At 40.6% G+C, this 18655-nt stretch overlaps 5 protein-coding genes and 1 pseudogene across 6 annotated transcripts; 4 read left to right on the top strand and 2 right to left on the bottom strand.

The window, feature by feature from the left end:
• Positions 1-269: 269 nt before the first annotated feature.
• On the bottom strand, positions 270-2053 carry LOC108809159 (uncharacterized). Its single transcript, XM_018581291.2, has 8 exons — positions 1945-2053; positions 1584-1776; positions 1439-1497; positions 1294-1353; positions 1125-1194; positions 853-922; positions 711-737; positions 270-502 (listed from the first exon to the last, which is right to left on the bottom strand). The coding sequence occupies exons 2-8, from the start codon at positions 1770-1772 to the stop codon at positions 453-455; spliced, it is 525 nt and encodes a 174-aa protein (XP_018436793.1). The 5' UTR covers positions 1773-1776; positions 1945-2053; the 3' UTR covers positions 270-452.
• An 82-nt stretch (positions 2054-2135) lies between these two features.
• On the top strand, positions 2136-7128 carry LOC108809156 (F-box/LRR-repeat protein At3g03030). Of its 2 annotated transcripts, none has more exons than XM_018581290.2 (5): positions 2136-2271; positions 2405-3329; positions 3459-3599; positions 3678-4032; positions 6826-7128. In XM_018581290.2, exons 2-4 carry the CDS (start codon positions 2412-2414, stop codon positions 3990-3992), a joined length of 1374 nt encoding a protein of 457 aa, XP_018436792.1. In that variant the 5' UTR covers positions 2136-2271; positions 2405-2411; the 3' UTR covers positions 3993-4032; positions 6826-7128. The 2 variants fall into 2 exon arrangements, with proteins under 2 accessions (XP_018436792.1, XP_018436791.1); XM_018581289.2 differs by lacking the exon at positions 6826-7128 and adding an exon at positions 4346-4587.
• On the top strand, positions 4647-7128 carry LOC108809158 (F-box/LRR-repeat protein At3g03030-like; annotated as a pseudogene).
• A 220-nt stretch (positions 7129-7348) lies between these two features.
• On the top strand, positions 7349-12857 carry LOC108809161 (cellulose synthase-like protein D3). The gene is made up of 5 exons (XM_018581294.2): positions 7349-7854; positions 8109-9075; positions 9289-10096; positions 10778-12542; positions 12631-12857. The coding sequence occupies exons 2-4, from the start codon at positions 8159-8161 to the stop codon at positions 12533-12535; spliced, it is 3483 nt and encodes a 1160-aa protein (XP_018436796.1). The 5' UTR covers positions 7349-7854; positions 8109-8158; the 3' UTR covers positions 12536-12542; positions 12631-12857.
• Positions 12858-13683: 826 nt separating this feature from the next.
• Positions 13684-16881, top strand: LOC108809162 (uncharacterized). Its single transcript, XM_056989874.1, has 8 exons — positions 13684-14149; positions 14284-14379; positions 14629-14743; positions 14822-15127; positions 15255-15345; positions 15414-15738; positions 15921-16069; positions 16149-16881. The coding sequence occupies exons 1-8, from the start codon at positions 13841-13843 to the stop codon at positions 16654-16656; spliced, it is 1899 nt and encodes a 632-aa protein (XP_056845854.1). The 5' UTR covers positions 13684-13840; the 3' UTR covers positions 16657-16881.
• A 15-nt stretch (positions 16882-16896) lies between these two features.
• On the bottom strand, positions 16897-18539 carry LOC130497036 (NADH dehydrogenase [ubiquinone] iron-sulfur protein 6, mitochondrial). Its single transcript, XM_056989875.1, has 3 exons — positions 18345-18539; positions 17338-17422; positions 16897-17231 (listed from the first exon to the last, which is right to left on the bottom strand). Exons 1-3 carry the CDS (start codon positions 18483-18485, stop codon positions 17122-17124), a joined length of 336 nt encoding a protein of 111 aa, XP_056845855.1. The 5' UTR covers positions 18486-18539; the 3' UTR covers positions 16897-17121.
• Positions 18540-18655: the final 116 nt, after the last annotated feature.

The raw sequence follows: 18655 nt of genomic DNA, 5'->3' as shown, positions 1-18655 counted from the left end.
GAGTCCGAATCAACCAATTGCACTAGTAGAACATTGTAGCAACAAAAAAAGTATTACAAAATTGAGCATTACAAATATGGAACATTACATTTTGTTTATATTGAAATTAATGGTGCAGATGTAATCCCTATAGGTAGGCTTATACACATGTTCAAGAGAGTTCTAAATTTTTAACGTTAACCTAATTAATTCTTTTTCTCTAACCCAATTCTTTTTTTTGAATGAATGTGAAATTACATTCTCTAATCTAATTAATTAGCTTAATAATATTTGGTGGGATAAACAACAATTATTATCATATGACTATCTTCTAAGTAAGGTAATTGTACAAATTCATGTAAAATCGAGTAATTAAATTGAAAATTGCCAAAAATGGTTAAGAAGAAATTTTTTTTTGTCACTAACATTCTCTCCTTTGTGCTAGATTGTCTGAATACTGAATCTAAGAGTTGTTACATAAGCTTTAATCCACCTGTTACATCATCAACAACATCCACCGGTCCTGCACAAGTAAATAATCTTATGGTGAATAATAATTCATTAGTAGCCGAAAACTGAATTTATTTTAGATTCCATCCAATTCAGTTCAAACACAGAGTGGTTAAAAGAGGCTGCAGCTATTAAGCTAGTGCATTTCGTACTAACTACTACATAACTTTTTCTCCTTTTATAAATTTTTAAAGAAGATTGACTGATCATAGATAACTTACCAAGAATAGCCATTACTGTCCTTGAATCTGGAAAAAGAGAACAATACACATTAGACTCTTATTTTCTTTCAGACTATGGTTAAGTAGGATAAGAAACTTGAGAGTAGGTTGATTTCTAATGACAGCAACTATGGAAACTCACCCGGAGCGATCTGTGTTTTTCCTGCATCGATGGTGATATGGGTTGGCAGTTTAAGGGACTTTGCTCTCTCCTGTCAATATCAACAACATTGTTAAGGCTCTCTGACTCTAATGTTGAAATCATCTAAACAGTCAGCATAAGAGGCTAGGAAATTTTCTTCTATTTCCGTTGGCCTCTAAAAGTTGAAATTTGTAACTTAAATCAGAGTCCAAGAAACTAAACAATCTGCAATCTTGCAAAAGAGGCAAGCAGAATTCTTTAAGTAAACTTACTCGCAAAGCTAGCATCTCTTCCTCACTCTCGATTTTGACAACAACTTTTGCCTGTGCAGAATTCTCCCATCTGCAATAACAGCAAGTCAATTTTTTTTTTGGTAGGAAGAGAAAACCTTTAACAAAGGATCTGAGGTAGACTATGATGACATGTCATCTAGTTTTTAACCTGTTTAAGGCTTTTGGCGCTCGTCGAAGGAGTTTCTTGTATAAACCCAAAGTTGCATGACTACACACAATGCAGACCAAAAATAAAAGGAATTAGTAAAGGCTTGGCGTGGTTGAAAAGACTAAAAAGAGATAAACAAAACTACCTGCATTGAGCTGCAATCTTGCCTTTACCCATTTTAAGATCATTCCTCGCTACCAAAACCTACACATACAAAGCCCAAAGAAGAAAATTCATATTCAGCCTAGTGTCTATACATATAGAAATAGGTAAAGAGCAAGGGTACAAACCATTTTGAATCTTTTGCGGGAGTCAGTCAGTTTCTCAATCTCTAGGGGTTCCTTGGACTTAGTCTTCTTGTTTCCACTAGACTCGGCCACAGATTTGGAGGAGGGGACGAAGATACGGCGTCGTAGAGTGCTGACGTAATATCCAAGTGCAGCTCCAAGGAGTAAGGCAGTTAACCACATCAAATCCATCACCCTTCAAGAACAAAAAGTATACTCAATTAATACAAAGTGAGCAAAAAAGTTAAACGATAAAGCTACTTGGATTGCTCGAGTTCGATTCTAGGACACCACCAACTTTAAATCGAAAATACGTTTACAATCCGACTAGTTACTTAGTTAGAGAGTTTTTTTTTTACATTACCTTAATCTCCCCGGCGGCTGAGCAACGGTTAAACAGTCTTCTTTTTCTCTGAACTGTTTTTTAACAATTAAAGGCGAAGATAGTCTTCTGTTTGGGAACGGGAATATCTCTGTCCTTCCCTATATATAATCCGGTTCGACCCATATGTATTGAGAAAAAATAAAAGGAAAGAAATTACCATTTTTACCGACAGAACATCCGAAACTGCCCTCACTCTCTCCCTTTTCAAAAGGACCGAAAGTTGCCCTAATTCAAAGTGTCGATACTGCTGCAAAAGGTTTTTGCATTTTCAGTGTTTTGTCTTCCTCTTACTCTCTGTTACCAAAGGTAAGTGTCTTCAGAATCAACTTGCCCTGTGTGGTTTCTTACTTTGGTGTTGTTGTTAACTATGGTTGTTGTCTTTGAACTGTTTTGGGTAAAAATTGATTTTTCCTTAGGAACCTTTTGTGTGTTACTGCAGTGAAAAAATGGATCTCTTGAGCGCTCTACCAGACGATGTTCGTTCTCATATACTATCGTTCCTCACCACAAAAGAGGCTGTTCTGACCTCTGTTCTCTCCAAGAAATGGCGTTATCTGTTTACACGTGTCCCGGTCCTCGACGTTGATGACTCTGACTTTCTTCATCCGCGGTTCTTCATGACATTTGTGGACCGTGTGTTGTCTCTCCAGGGTGATGCTCCCATCGAGAGATTCTCTCTCAAGTGTGAAGACGGTGTTGATCCGGACCGTGTCAACGGTTGGATACGCAATGCTCTGCGCCGCGGTGTCACCGAGCTTGATCTGTCCATTAACCTTGAGGACGAAGATTATCTTCTGCCTCGAGAGATGTTTGTGAGTAAGACGCTTGTGAAGCTGAAGCTAACGAGCGAGTTTGGTCTTCACTGGTGGGTTGGAGCTGATGGGACTCTCTTACCGATGCTTAAGCGTCTCCACATCGCCTCGGAGATGATGAGCATGGACTGCGACGTCAAGATGGAGAAGTTTCTCGCTTGTTTCCCTGTCCTCGAGGAAGCGGAGATGATAAGCATGGACTGGGTGGATCCGGTCGATACGGTGTCTAGCTCAACTCTCAAGAAGCTGAGTATCCACGCGACCGGGATGAAAACCATTTTGAACCCGAAGAGCATCTCTTTCGACGCTCCGAACATGCGTTTCTTGGCCTACTCTGATTGGGTTGCGGAGGACTATCCGCTTGTTAACCTGAACGAGCTAGATGTGGCTCGAATCGCGCTTTCGGTGACCGATGATCAGACCAGGAAGATGAGAGGTCCGCGTAAGTATTTGTCGGAAGGTGATGTTGTAAGGCAGTTTGGCAATGTGGTTAAGCTCATGAACGGCGTTCGGAATGTTCGGGAGCTTCACTTGCATCCTGATACTCTCGAGGTTAGTTTAATACTCTGAATAAAAAATAAAACAGAGTCACACATGATCTAAAAAGTTTTTTTTTTTATTTGAATAAATTTAACATTTTTTTTTAATGTCTAGTTATGTTTCTTGCTCTCATGTTTTCAGGTGCTATCTTTATGCTGTGAATCAATGCCTGTGTTCAAAAACCTCAAGATGTTAATCATTACAAGTGACGAGGATAGAGGATGGCAAGCAATGCCAGCTCTCCTAAGGAACTGTCCACAGTTAGAGTTTCTACTCATTAAGGTGGGATTTTTTATAAATAAATTAAAAAAAAAACATGTGTTGAAATTACTTAACAATATAACCTTTTTGTTTCTGCAGGGACTGGTGCACCATGTGACAAAACAATGCGGGGATGCTTGTGACTGCATTCACAAGAAGCACAAAGGACGTTCGCTCAAGTCTTGCCCGGTGAAAATGTTTGTGATCAGAGGGTTTACGGGAACGATGAAAGAGATTAACATGATAGAGCATTTCTTGGACTATTTTCCTTGTTTGGAGGAGATGAATATCTATATCGAAGAAGATGTTCCTACGCCGCTTACGTATGACCGTCAGTTTGCCGTTCGTGTCTTAGAGATGATTGAAGAGTTCGACTACTCGTACAAATGCAATGTCCACCTCCTTCATGAGTGAAAGTGGACTGCACAATGAAGACTCTGAGATCATCACCAAGGTAGATATGCCTAACAAAGTTTACTCAATTGTTTAAAGTGTCTTTTGTGTTGATTCCTACCTCTTTGGTACCTTATTTACTCCCAAAATCAACTGTTTTACCTTATTTCTCGGTTTTCTCGGTTTAGATGCCTAACAAAGTTTACCCAATTATTTAAAGTGTCTTTTGTGTTGATTCCTACCTCTTTCGTACCTTATTTACTCCCAAAATCAACTGTTTTACCGGTTTAGCTTCTCGGTTTACTCGATTATTTCTTCCTATGGTACCAAGCATTTTTTATTGTTAATAATATACTTAATTTTGTTTTGTGCAGAGAGGATGGATCATGTTTGCAGCACGCTGTCTAGTCTCCAGTGACGTTTGTTTAGTTTTTCCTTTTTGATGTTGACAGAAACTGAGTGAGTGATGATGTTTTAAAACTCTGTTTTGTCTACATTTTGGTTCGACCAAGAAGGTTTAGTGGTTTTGATTTGCTCGGTTCAAGTTTTCATTATCGGATTATAAAACGAAAAACACATTCTGTGATTGTAATATACGTGTATACGCGTGCCATTAGCAGAATTTCTTTTTTTAAATTAAGCTTATTAATGGTGTTTACTTGCCTCCCGTTAATAAAAAAAAAAATTATAGAAATGGTTGCCATCGTAACGTGTATCAGTAGCAGTGCTGATGAATTTGGTCTCACGACTAAGTCCCTTCTTCTCCTCCTCCTTTCGTAATTCAATTTGGGCAACACGACCACATGTGACTTCGTCGTCAGAAAATATCTCTTAAACTAAGAAAAGCGTTTTCTTCTTCTTCCTCCAAACATCTCATCTCAACCTTCCTCTGCTATGGTCTCAGGTAACATTTGTCTTTACAATCTTGAATATCTATCTCAAAGGGACTGAGAGTTGTTAACTAGGGTTGTCTTTGAACTGTTTGGGTAAAAATGGATTGATTTTTCCTTAGGAACCTTTTGTGTGTTACTGCAGTGAAAAAATGGATCTCTTGAGCGCTCTACCAGACGATGTTCGTTCCCATATACTATCGTTCCTCACCACAAAGGAGGCTGCTCTGACCTCTGTTCTCTCCAAGAAATGGCGTCACCTGTTTACACGTGTTCCCGTTCTCGACGTTGATGACTCTGTCTTTCTTCATCCTGAAGGCTTCATGGATTTTGTGGACCTTGTATTGTCTCTCCAGGGCGATTCTGCCATCAAGAGATTCTCTCTCAAGTGCAAAGTCGGTGTTGATCCAGATCGTGGTGGATGGTTGGATATGCAATGCGCTGCGCCGTGGTGTCTCTGAGCTTGATCTGTCCATTAACTTTGAGTATTATCTCCCTCGAGAGATGTTTGTGAGTAAGACGCTTGTGAAGCTGAAGCTAACAAGCGAGTTTGGTCTTCGTTGGTGGGTTGGAGCTGATGGGACTCTCTTACCGATGCTCAAGAGTCTCCACATTGCCTCGGAGATGATGAGCATGGATTGTGATGTCAAGATGGAGAGGTTTCTCGCTTGTTTCCCTGTCCTCGAGGAAGCAGAGATGACTAGCGTGGACTGGATTGATGCGGTTGATACCGTCTCTAGCTCAACTCTCAAGAAGCTAACAGTTCACACCAAGGGAATGAAAGCCATTCACAACCCAAAGAGCATCTCTTTTGACACTCCAAACCTGCTTTTCTTAGCTTACTCCGATTATGTTGCAGAGGACTATCCACTAGTCAAACTGAACAACGTCGCAGTGGCTAGAATCGAGCTTTCGTTTACCGATGATCAAACCAGGAGAATAAGAGCGCCGCGTAAGTATTTGTCAGAAGGTGATGTTGTTCTACGGTTTGGTAATGCGGTCAAGCTCATGAATGGCTTACAAAATGTCAGGGAACTTCACCTGCATCCTTGTACTCTCGAGGTTTGTTCTCTTCTATCTGGTCTAGTTGCTTAAACAGTAATTGCCAAATGTCTAGTTATGTTTTTTTTTTTTTCAGGTGCTTTCCTTATGCTGTGAATCAATGCCTGTGTTCAACAACCTCAAGATGTTACTCATTACGAGTGACGAGAATAGAGGGTGGCAAGCAATGCCAGCTCTCCTAAGGAACTGTCCACAGCTAGAGTTTCTACTCATTAAGGTGGGAGTTTTTATAAATTAAAAAAAAAACATGAAACATGTGTTGAATTACTTTAACAATATAATATATGATTATGTAGGGTCTGGTGCACAGTGTGACAAACGAATGCGGGGATGCTTGTGACTGCATTTACAAGAAGCACAAAGGACGTTCGCTTAAATCATGTCCGGTGAAAATGTTTGTGATTAGAGGGTTTACGGGAATAATGAAAGAGTTGAACATGATAGAGCACTTCTTGGACTATTTTCCTTGTTTGGAGGAGATGAATATCTATATCGAAGAAGTTGTTCGTGCACCGCTTAAGTACGACCGTGGATTTGCCGCTCGTGTCTTAGAGATGATTGAAGAGTTCGACTACTCGTAAAAATGCAATGTCCAGCTCCTCGATGAGTGAAGTGGACTGCAACGAAGACTCTGAGATCATCACCAAGGTATATATGCCCAACCAAGGTCACCAAGGTATATAGGTTGATTCCTATCTATTTGCTAACTTCTCTGTTTCCAATTCTCTCCTATCTCCTTTTTGTGAAAACTATGTTAAATGTCATGTTTGAATGTCAACTGTTTTACCGGTTTAGCTTCTCGGTTTACTCCTTTAATACCAAACATCCCCTGTACAGTGAAACTGTTTTGTAAATAGTTTTGAGGTTTTTGCAGTTGATATTTTTCTTTTTGTTTTGTGCAGAGAGGATGGATCTTGTTTGCAGCACACTGTCAGGTCTCTCTAATGACGTTTGCTGATGTTCCCTTATGCTTGTTCAGTTTGATGTCGACCGTGATGATGTTTTAAACTTGGGTTTGTCTGCGTTTTGATTCGACCAAGACGTTTAGTGGTTTGATTTGCTCGGTTCAGATTTCATCACGGATTATAAAATGAAAAAAAAAACATTCGAAAAATACGTGTGTACGCGTGACATTAGCATATTTTCGTTTATTATATGGTTTTGTCCTTTAACTACTCTCTATAAACAATTAATTAAGTGGTGTTTACTTGTGCCCGTTACAACATGCGTGATTGACGTTTTTGATGGACGGTGTTATACAAAAGCACACACGTTAAACCAACCCAACAATGTCTTTGCGATCATTATTTCACTGCCAAAATATCCAAAACACCCTCTACTCCCGCGTTACTTTATCCAAACTTTCCAAAATACCCTCGTATCCGTCGAACGCGTTACTTATATAAAAAATAATTAAAATTTAATATGTCTTGACTCTCTCCACCTTGTCCGAAAACCTCAACTCAAAAAGAATACGAAAAGGTTATAAAAACTGCTTTTCTTTTCTCTCGCCGGAGTTTTGACAGTCATCGTCGTCTCAGTTAAAAAAAAAAATAAAAAAAATCAAAGAGCAGAGATCTTTGTATATTTTTGTCATTCTCATCTCTTCTTCTTCTTCTTCAATTATAATATATATATATAAGTTTATAATTTCTGTAAGATCTCGGAATAATAAAAAAATGAGGCAATGGTTGCCATCATAGCGTGAAACAGTAGTAGTGCTGATGTATTTGGTCTCACGACTAAGTCCCTTCCTCCTCTCTTCTTATTCTTCTCATCCTTCCGTAATTCAATTTGGGCAACACGACCACATGTGACTTCGTCTTCGTCAGAAAACAATCTCTTAAATTAAGAAAAAGTTTTTTTTTCTTATTCTTCCAAACATCTGCGGAAGATCTGAAGCTCAACCTCCCTCTGCTACGGTCTCTCAGGTAACATTTGTCTTTACAATCTGAGTATATCAAAGTTGTTTGGTCTTAATGATGTTTGAGTTTTCCCTCTTTAGCTGCTTCTCTCTTTTTATTTTTCTTGGTGGGGGTAATAAGACAATGATCATTGTCTTTTTCGATGTCTTTATTGTGTAATTTATGATAAGATCTTGTTCTTTGCTCTTGTCTAGATCTATTGATTACTTGTACTTGTTCTTATCTAATCTATGACAATGACCTTTTTAACTATCTCTCAGGGATCTACCGGCTACAAAAGTCCGGTGGATATTTAAACTAGACGATCATCATGGCGTCTAATAATCATTTCACAAACAGTAGATCCAATCTATCAACAAACTCCGACGCCGCCGAAGCAGCCGCCAGGAACCAGCAGCATCAGCAGCCGTCCGGCGTCACATTCGCTCGACGAACTTCCTCCGGACGCTACGTCAACTACTCGAGAGATGACCTCGACAGCGAACTCGGAAGCGTCGATTTCACCAACTACACCGTCCACATCCCTCCGACTCCAGACAACCAGCCCATGGACCCGTCCATCTCCCAGAAGGTCGAGGAGCAGTACGTGTCCAGCTCCCTGTTCACCGGAGGTTTCAACAGCGTCACGCGCGCTCATCTCATGGACAAGGTCATCGACTCCGAGACCAGCCATCCGCAGATGGCCGGCGCGAAAGGCTCCTCCTGCGCGGTTCCCGGATGCGATGTGAAGGTGATGAGCGACGAGAGGGGTCAGGACCTTCTCCCTTGCGAGTGTGATTTCAAAATCTGTAGGGACTGTTTTGTCGACGCGGTGAAAACTGGCGGCGGGATCTGTCCCGGGTGTAAGGAGCCTTATAGGAACACGGATCTGACTGATTTGGCTGAGAACAACAACAAGAGTGTGCAGAAGCAGCAACGGCCTATGCTTCCTCCTCCACCTTCTTCTTCTGGTGGTGGTTTTGGTTCGAAGATGGAGAGGAGATTGTCGTTGATGAAGTCGACTAAGTCCGGTTTGATGAGGAGTCAAACCGGGGATTTTGATCATAACCGGTGGTTGTTTGAGACGAGCGGGACTTATGGTTACGGTAATGCTTTTTGGACAAAGGATGGGAACTTAGGTAGTGAGAAGGATGGTCACGGTATGGGGCCGCAAGATCTTATGAGCAGACCGTGGAGACCGCTTACTCGGAAGCTCCAGATTCCTGCTGCTGTTATTAGTCCTTACAGGTGTGAATACTGTTTGTTCTTATCATTCCAATATATCATTATTTTGTTCAAAAATGTTCTAATCAGACCTAAACAGAGCAATTTTTATAGAAGAATTTTTCTTAAAAAATCGGTTAAGGTGTTAAAAAAACGGTCTAAGCCTCCACCTAATCAATAATACCATATAAATATTTCTTGATATTTTAATTAATATATTTAAGTTTTCTTGTGCAGGCTTTTGATATTTATCAGGATTGTTGTGCTTGCGCTGTTCTTGATGTGGAGGATTAAGCATCAGAACCCAGATGCAATATGGCTATGGGGGATGTCTGTGGTTTGCGAGCTTTGGTTTGCTTTCTCTTGGCTTCTTGATCAGCTTCCAAAGCTGTGTCCTATCAACCGAGCTACAGATCTTAACGTTCTTAAAGAGAAGTTTGAGACCCCCACACCGAGTAACCCGACAGGGAAGTCTGATCTCCCTGGACTAGACATGTTTGTATCAACAGCAGATCCGGAGAAAGAACCTCCTCTCGTCACTTCCAACACCATCTTGTCCATCCTCGCTGCTGACTACCCTGTTGAAAAGCTAGCTTGCTATGTCTCAGACGATGGAGGAGCGCTTCTGACGTTTGAAGCCATGGCTGAAGCTGCTAGTTTCGCAAACATATGGGTTCCTTTCTGTCGTAAACACAACATCGAGCCGAGGAATCCGGATTCGTATTTTAGTCTGAAGAGAGATCCTTACAAGAACAAGGTGAAGGCTGACTTTGTGAAGGATAGGAGAAGGGTGAAGCGTGAGTATGATGAGTACAAGGTTCGGATCAACGGCTTGCCTGACTCTATCAGGCGACGTTCTGATGCTTATCACGCGAGGGAAGAGATTAAGGCCATGAAGGAGCAGAGACAGAACAGAGAGGATGAGATCGTGGAGCCGGTTAAGATTCCTAAGGCTACGTGGATGGCTGATGGTACTCATTGGCCTGGAACTTGGTTAAACTCTTCTCCTGATCATTCTCGTAGTGACCATGCTGGTATCATTCAGGTACAACATTTCCTCTCAGTTCATATATATTCTTTAAGGAACAAGAATTTTGGTTTGTTTCAGTTCAGTGTCTATGTCATCTCTAGACTTAGGCACATCTATCTAGAACCGAAACTGAAACCAAACCAAAATAACCAAAAACTGAAACTCAATTGAATTTCATAAATATCCAGACTGAAACCAAACCAAAATAACCGAAAACCGAAACTCAACTGAATTTCATAAATATCAATTATATTTAGTTTCTAATAAACAAGTATCCTAAAATAATATTTATAAACTGAACTACCTGAAAACTCAAATATTTTTTACCCTAAATATTTAAATTTATCTAAGTTATCCAACAGTTAGAACGACCAGAATTACGATATATATTTAATGTAAAAAAATCTGAATTATCCAATGTATTTATCCGTATTATCTGAAATTATCCGAAAAACTAGAACTAGGCCCGAATCGGACTCAAAGTTTTTCAGATATTTACTTGTTCCCAATTTTGCTATTCAAACCGAAAACCAAAATAACCGAACCAAAATTTTTAAATAACTGAACGGTTCATAAATGTCTGGAACCAAAAACCTAAAACCTGAAAACAAAAATATCCAAATCAAATTCAAACCGAAAACTGCTCCCATTCTCATGGCTAAGATACATGATTGTTCAAATTTTTGATAAATGCAGGTGATGTTGAAGCCTCCTAGTGATGAGCCATTGCATGGAGTATCCGAAGGGTTCTTAGATCTTACAGATGTCGACATCCGTCTTCCTCTGCTGGTCTACGTCTCTCGTGAGAAACGACCAGGCTATGACCACAACAAGAAAGCAGGAGCCATGAATGCATTGGTCCGAGCATCCGCAATCATGTCCAACGGTCCATTCATATTAAATCTCGACTGTGATCACTACATATACAACTCTCAAGCTCTGAGAGAAGGAATGTGCTTCATGATGGACCGTGGCGGCGACAGGCTCTGCTACGTTCAGTTCCCGCAACGGTTCGAAGGCATTGACCCATCTGATCGGTATGCTAATCACAACACTGTCTTCTTCGACGTCAACATGAGAGCTCTCGATGGTTTGATGGGTCCGGTTTACGTCGGAACGGGTTGTCTCTTCAGAAGAATCGCCTTGTACGGATTCGATCCGCCGCGGTCTAAAGAACACAGTCCTGGATTCTGTAGCTGTTGCTTCCGCCGCAAGCAAAAGAAGAGCCGTGTCGCTGAAGAAAACAGATCTTTGAGAATGAGTGGTGGTGGTGGCGACTCTGATGATGATGAAGAGATGAGTCTTTCTTTGGTTCCTAAAAAGTTTGGAAACTCGACGTTCCTTATAGATTCGATCCCTGTGGCAGAGTTCCAAGGCCGTCCGCTCGCAGACCACCCGGCCGTGCAGAACGGACGGCCTCCTGGAGCTCTCACCATCCCTCGTGAGCTTCTCGATGCGTCTACGGTAGCGGAAGCTATTGCAGTAATCTCATGCTGGTACGAAGATAAAACCGAGTGGGGGTCTAGGATCGGTTGGATCTACGGGTCTGTGACCGAAGACGTTGTGACCGGTTATAGAATGCATAACCGAGGATGGAAGTCGGTTTACTGCGTGACGAAACGTGATGCCTTCCGTGGCACGGCTCCTATCAACTTGACGGATAGGCTCCACCAGGTTCTGCGTTGGGCTACCGGCTCGGTGGAGATCTTCTTCTCGAGAAACAACGCCTTTTTGGCCAGCCCGAGGATGAAGATCCTCCAGAGAATAGCTTACCTCAACGTCGGAATCTATCCTTTCACGTCGATCTTCCTCATCGTCTACTGCTTCCTCCCTGCGCTCTCGCTCTTCTCGGGACAGTTCATAGTCCAAACGCTCAACGTCACGTTCCTTATTTACCTCTTGATCATCTCCATTACATTGTGTTTACTAGCTCTCCTCGAGATCAAATGGTCAGGAATCGAATTGGAAGAATGGTGGAGAAACGAGCAGTTCTGGCTCATTGGAGGGACAAGCGCTCATCTAGCTGCTGTCATCCAAGGCTTGCTCAAAGTGGTGGCTGGAATCGAGATCTCTTTCACGTTGACGTCTAAATCAGGAGGAGACGACGTGGACGACGAGTTTGCGGATCTTTACGTAGTGAAATGGACGTCTCTGATGATCCCACCGATCACGATCATGATGGTGAATCTGATAGCTATCGCTGTGGGGTTCAGCAGAACGATATACAGTGTGATTCCGCAGTGGAGTAAGTTGATAGGAGGAGTGTTCTTTAGCTTCTGGGTGTTGGCTCATCTTTATCCTTTTGCTAAAGGGCTTATGGGAAGAAGAGGAAAGACTCCGACCATTGTTTATGTTTGGTCGGGACTTGTTGCCATCACTATTTCGCTGCTTTGGGTTGCTGTTAATCCGCCTGCTGGTTCTACTCAGATTGGAGGATCGTTCTCGTTTCCGTGATGAATAGGTTTGGTTTCTCAAACTCTTCTTTGTTTGAAAATATGTATTTGCTGAAATCTCCTTGTAAGAATGTTTCTTCTGTTCAAATGATGCAGAGTCTTACAAGAAGAGATGCACACGGAGAATACAAAAGTATAGTTGTCGCGTAGAGCAAGTCAAGAACTAAGTACTTGTCTCATTGTCTGTTTTTTCTTTTTCTTCTGGAAAAGGACATTTTTTATTTGTCTTTTCAAATTTTGTAATCTTTGATGTGTTGGTGGAATCATTTATGTTGCTACTGTTATTTTGTATGAACTGAAATTTATCATATATTGTTTATAGATTTTTAAATATTAATAGAATAGAACTCGTAATTAAAAAAAACTGATTATGTTTGACCAAAAAAAAATTGATTATGTATTTCAAATTTTTTTTGATAACCCAGTATCCGACCACTAAGCATGATCGATTAGTCCACTGGGCTTATGTCCATGCTATTACAGGAATTTTTAAGCGTCCATTTAAGGACACCTGGTTACGCGAAGTGGTATGGAGAGTGAGAGAAGCCCATGTAAATTCTCTCGTGGCTAACGCGGATCGAACCCAGAGCGAACACTCCAGCCGGAGTTTCTTTACCAATAAACCAACACGCGTTGGTTTGTATTTCAAATTTGGAAAATGCAGTCAATCATTTGAGATACTTTAGGTTTATGCTTCTCAAATCTCATACTAAATTATATTATATTGTTATTATTTATTATTTTGCATTATATAGAATGTCTTTTACGAAAAGATCAACGTTTTAACATTTTACACATACAGTATTAAAAACAATATCAAATTTCGATTGTAAATATATTATCTTTTGTAATCAACTATTTTCCACATTTTTGACCAATATTAATAAACATAATTTTTTTAAAAGGTCTAAAATTTATAATTAAATAATATATTGAAAATATATATTTTTAAAACAAACTTTTTTTTAAAACAGGATGTTTTTTGAAAATTTAATTTTGTAAAATATCTATCATGATAGTGGTCTTTTATAAAAAAAAAAAAACCCAATGGCAACTGTCAAGACAGCTGGTCCAAATCGAAGAAGCCCAAATAGCCCAATACATTTGAAAAGGTCAGGTTATCAGGTCAAGTGTCCAGAAACCAACCAAACCGTCGTAGCCTAAACGGTTATCGGGTAACCGCCGAAACCCTACCAAAAACCTTGAGAACCTTCTCTCCCTCCACGATCGTCTTCTCCAAGCCAATCTCTCTTCCTACATAACTCGTTAGCATTCTCAAATCTGGAAAGAGCCCTTTAAGTCAGTCATGGCTCAGAAATGTGCAATTGGATTGATTTCAGCCGTGGCAGCTTCGGTTTCTCTATCGCAATCGAAAGTCGCTGCTGCTGATGGTCCTTTCACTTTCCCTGGACTCTCCAACTCTCCTCCTCCTTCTGCGAATCCACAGCAGCAGACTGCTTCTTCTTCTTCGCCGTCGACGGAATCATCAGCTCCTCCCCCTCCGCAAGCTCGGAATGATAATCCGAGGACGAGTTCGGGTGGTTTCGATCCGGAGGCGCTGGAGCGTGGAGCTAAGGCATTGAAGGAGATCAACAACTCCTCTTACGCCAAAAATGTCTCTTTTTTATTTTTTCTTTCTTTCTAAAGCAATTGAATTATTACCAGATAAGATCTCTTTGTCGGATCTCAGCATTTTGTCTCTTTCTGTCTTTTAGGCTCACGTTTTGTGTGTGTGTCTGTTTCTTTCAGGTGTTTGAAAGTATTAAGCAGCAAGAAGAGACAAAGCAAACTGAGTTTGCAGCAAAGGCGCAAGAGTATAAAGCTATGCAAGCCCAAGCTGAAACTGTGAGAGTTCTACTTACTAACTTCAAACTTTCTTCATCATCCGATTTTTTTTAATAACTGGTATATGTTTATATGAGTTTGTGGTGTTACAACTATGGCTCCTTAACTAGCAACCTTGCTTCCACCATTACAGCCCCCTTAGTGATCACTATGAACACTTTTAATACTTTTTGTCTGCTCCATTTCACTATTCGGATTAGTTGTTTCTTAGCAGCAAAGTTGTGTGCCTGACATTTTCCAATTTTACAGGAGAGGCAAAAGGTAATTTATGATGAACAGAAAAAACTTTCTCAGCACCAAGCGCAGACTAAATCACAAATGGCTCGTTACGAAGACGATTTGGCTAGAAAGAGGATGCAGGCATGTAATTTTAATCACATTTGGAGCTTCCTTTCTTCATTCTAACAGCTGTTGTTGTGTATATATCGGGTTTTACAGGCAGATAATGAGTATCACAGAACAAGAAACCAAGAACTCGTGAAAATGCAAGAAGATTCCGCAATCAGGCAGGAGCAATCTCGACGAGCTACCGAGGAACAGATCCAGGCGCAGAGGCGGCAAACCGAGAGGGAGAAGGCTGAGATCGAACGCGAGACTATCAAGGTCAAAGCTATAGCAGAAGCTGAAGGAAGGGCCCACGAAGCGAGGCTCGCTGAAGAGGTGAACAGGAGAATGCTTGTTGATCGTGCAAACGCAGAAAGAGAGAAATGGGTTGCTGCCATTAACACTACATTCGACCATATTGGAGGTGTGAGATTTAAAATTACATACATGAATGTCTCTCTTGTCTGGACATGGAGTTAGTAGACCTTGATGCAATAGTAGTTCTAATTGTTTGAACAGGTGTTTAACACTTTTGACTCTCTTCTTCCTAGGTGGGTTGCGTGCAATTCTAACGGATCAAAATAAACTGATTGTTGCTGTTGGTGGTGCAACCGCTCTTGCAGCTGGAATATACACAACGAGGTGAAATACTAATTATTTTGTTTTTCTGCAATATTGAAAATTTGATCATAGCCTACTGCTTGTTGCAGAGAAGGAGCAAAGGTTATCTGGAGCTATGTGGACAGAATATTAGGACAACCATCCTTGATCCGGGAATCGTCGAGGGGAAAGTACCCATGGTCTGGTTCTGTTTCTCGTGCAATGTCCACGTTACGCGGAAAGGGGTCAGCTGGCAATAATGGGAAAGGGTTTGGTGATGTTATTTTGCATCCTTCACTACAGAAGAGGATTGAGCATCTAGCTAATGCAACCGCCAACACAAAATCACACCAAGCTCCTTTCCGGAATATGCTTTTCTATGGTCCTCCAGGAACAGGGAAAACAATGGCCGCCAGAGAGCTGGCTCGTAAATCTGTATGTATTCTTTTTATGTTTGTTTTAATTTATTGCAAAAAAAAAAACTGTTTATATATAAATGCGAGTCTGTTACCATATAGGAAGGTCTGATTCTCATGCTTGCATATGTTAATGGGGTTTTATGGTTTTGGTTACTTCCATCTATTCTTGTTAATTCTAATGTTTGTAATTTCGTGTAGGGTTTGGATTATGCACTGATGACTGGTGGAGATGTAGCTCCTCTTGGATCTCAGGCTGTTACGAAGATTCACCAGCTGTTTGATTGGGGGAAGAAGTCTAAGAGAGGCTTATTGCTCTTCATTGATGAAGCCGATGCATTTTTGTGCGAGTAAGTGTTGTTTACTCAGATGATCATTTCAACACTTTTGTTTATGGTTTTGATGTGTGTGTTATGGCAAATTTAACAGGAGGAACAAAACATACATGAGTGAAGCCCAAAGGAGTGCACTAAACGCTCTTCTTTTCCGCACGGGTGATCAGTCCAAAGACATAGTCTTAGCACTTGCCACGAACCGACCTGGTGACCTAGACTCAGCTGTGGCTGACCGTGTGGACGAGGTTCTCGAGTTCCCCTTACCCGGAGAAGAAGAGCGGTTCAAGCTTCTAAGCCTGTATCTAGAGAAGTACATAGCTCAAGCTGGTCCAAGAAAGCCAGGTTTGTTCGACCGTCTCTTCAAGAAAGAGCAGCAGAAGATTGAGATAAAGGGTGTCACTGAAGAGCTCTTGAAAGAAGCTGCCGCCAAAACCGAAGGGTTTTCAGGGAGAGAGATTGCTAAGCTGATGGCGAGTGTTCAGGCAGCTGTTTATGGAAGTGAAGACTGTGTGTTGGACTCTGTGCTGTTCAGAGAGGTTGTGGATTACAAAGTTGCAGAGCATCAGCAGAGAAGAAAATTGGCTGGAACCGATTCAAAATGAGGATTTTTTTTTGTAAGCTAGTGAAGTGGTCTCACCTTCACACTTTTGGAAATAGGCAAAATAAAACAGAGGCTCAAAATCTATTTAGTTGTTTCTGAGGTTTGGGCAGAGATTTGAGTCCCTATTGTTTCTCGTTTTTGGTCAAGGAGAGGTTTTGTACTTTGTATTACGAGAAGTTATTTTTTGCAAAGCTTAAACAATAATTCGAATAAATATTGACACTGATATCATTTTATCAAAGATGGAACAAACTTGGCACTGGTTATATAGCAAATCCCCAAAGCCTTTTTAGGCTCAGTGACATGAAAAAGACTCTGAGGTCAAACATACATAATCAAACACTGATCGAAACCTTTATTACATAAGATGTCTGAAGATGCCGATGCATCGCGCAAACTTGACAATGAATTTTAAAAAAGGAGAAAAAAGAGACTGGAGATTTTTCATGACTTTCAGAATGTTGGCTTAGTGATGATGATCTTGAACATAGCGAAGGCCACAGTACTTGCAGACGGCAGGCTCGTCTAGGTCGAGGCAAATGAACTCAATTGGATGACCGAGTGCTGGATTGGTGTCTGCAACGTTATACAAAAACCGATTAATAAATCAATCTCTGGTTTGGTATTATCACAAAATCACAAAAATATCATTAGGCCATTGATGAGAAGAGGAGATACAAACCTCCTTCACAAGCAGCAATCCTTCCATCAACTTTGATAGGTGGGACCTCATTGATCAGCTCCATCGGTGACTTCTTGCTTCTATCCTGTTACAGATTAAGTTCCTTAGACACGTTATGCAAAACTACCAGGGAAGTGGCAAAAGACCAAAAAAAATTGTGATAATGCAAACTTCCTAACTCACCAGAAAGAACCAATACCAAACTGCTGACTAACAGACACAGAACTAAGTGTAAACTAACATGGGCAAAATTTTCAAGCTCACATAATCCAAGTCCGTACGCTATTAAGCCAAACTATTGGACAAGAACATGCCATGCAATTATTGAATTATCTTTTCACTTATTAGACTTGGGAAATGAAGAATCAGATCGCAATAGCATGCTTATAAACTGATGTCCCAACAATAAGCCATTCAACGATAGTACACCATGACAAAAAATTCTACTCATACTAAAACTAACTAAATTGCCCACTCTCATTCTGCTCTCAGCTATTTTGGCTAATTTATTGATTGTTTTATTAACACTAGATAATTGTTAGTTATGGATTCAAATATATATACACACTGAGTACATGCGCACAAGGCCTACGAGAAGAACTTGCTCATGTATTTTTTGAACCCCTCAACAATATATATTCTCTCTAGCAACGGATAAAAATAAGCCCAATGTCCTCAAAATTAACAAAAATAAAATAAAAATCTGAGCAGATTCAAATCGATATCATCATGCCTCTATGAATTATGATCGAACATTATCTTCAATTAAGCAGATTCACTAAACACAAATTTGCGGAGATGATAGCTACCCTGTGATTTCTACAAATCCAATCAAAGCCAGTAAACACAGCAGTTTCACGATTCCATAAACCGTGATTCCATAAACGAATCGAATACCATAGACGATGAGCAAAATCACGATCTAAACCTCATAAGGAACAACGAAGACTCGGATTCGAAAGAGATAGGGCCATAAACACACATTTTATAATCGTCATCGGAAGTACCTGCATCCATTTGGCGGTGTGATTTCCGACTAGATCGTCTGTTGGCACGCCTAATTGTGTGGTAGCCGGTGCACTGAAGTGCCTCCTCGTAGATGGAAGAATCTGCGATCGGATTAGGGCTTTCACCAGCTTCGACGCCATTTTTTTTTTTGCTCCTCTACCGAAAATAATCAGAGGAAGTCTCTTTGCAAAGAGAGAGAGAGAGAGAGAGAGACTTGTTTCTGAGAGGAACCAACAACAACGCATTGGGCTTTAGTTATTAAAATATGGCCCATTACAATTATTTATCAGTCCAGTAATTGTATAATTAC

This window comes from Raphanus sativus, chromosome 6 (genome assembly GCF_000801105.2).
Source record: "Raphanus sativus cultivar WK10039 chromosome 6, ASM80110v3, whole genome shotgun sequence".
NCBI classification, from domain to species: domain Eukaryota; kingdom Viridiplantae; phylum Streptophyta; class Magnoliopsida; order Brassicales; family Brassicaceae; genus Raphanus; species Raphanus sativus.
The sequence above is the reverse complement of the archived record's forward strand: the minus strand, read 5'-3'. Positions and strand labels throughout refer to the sequence as shown.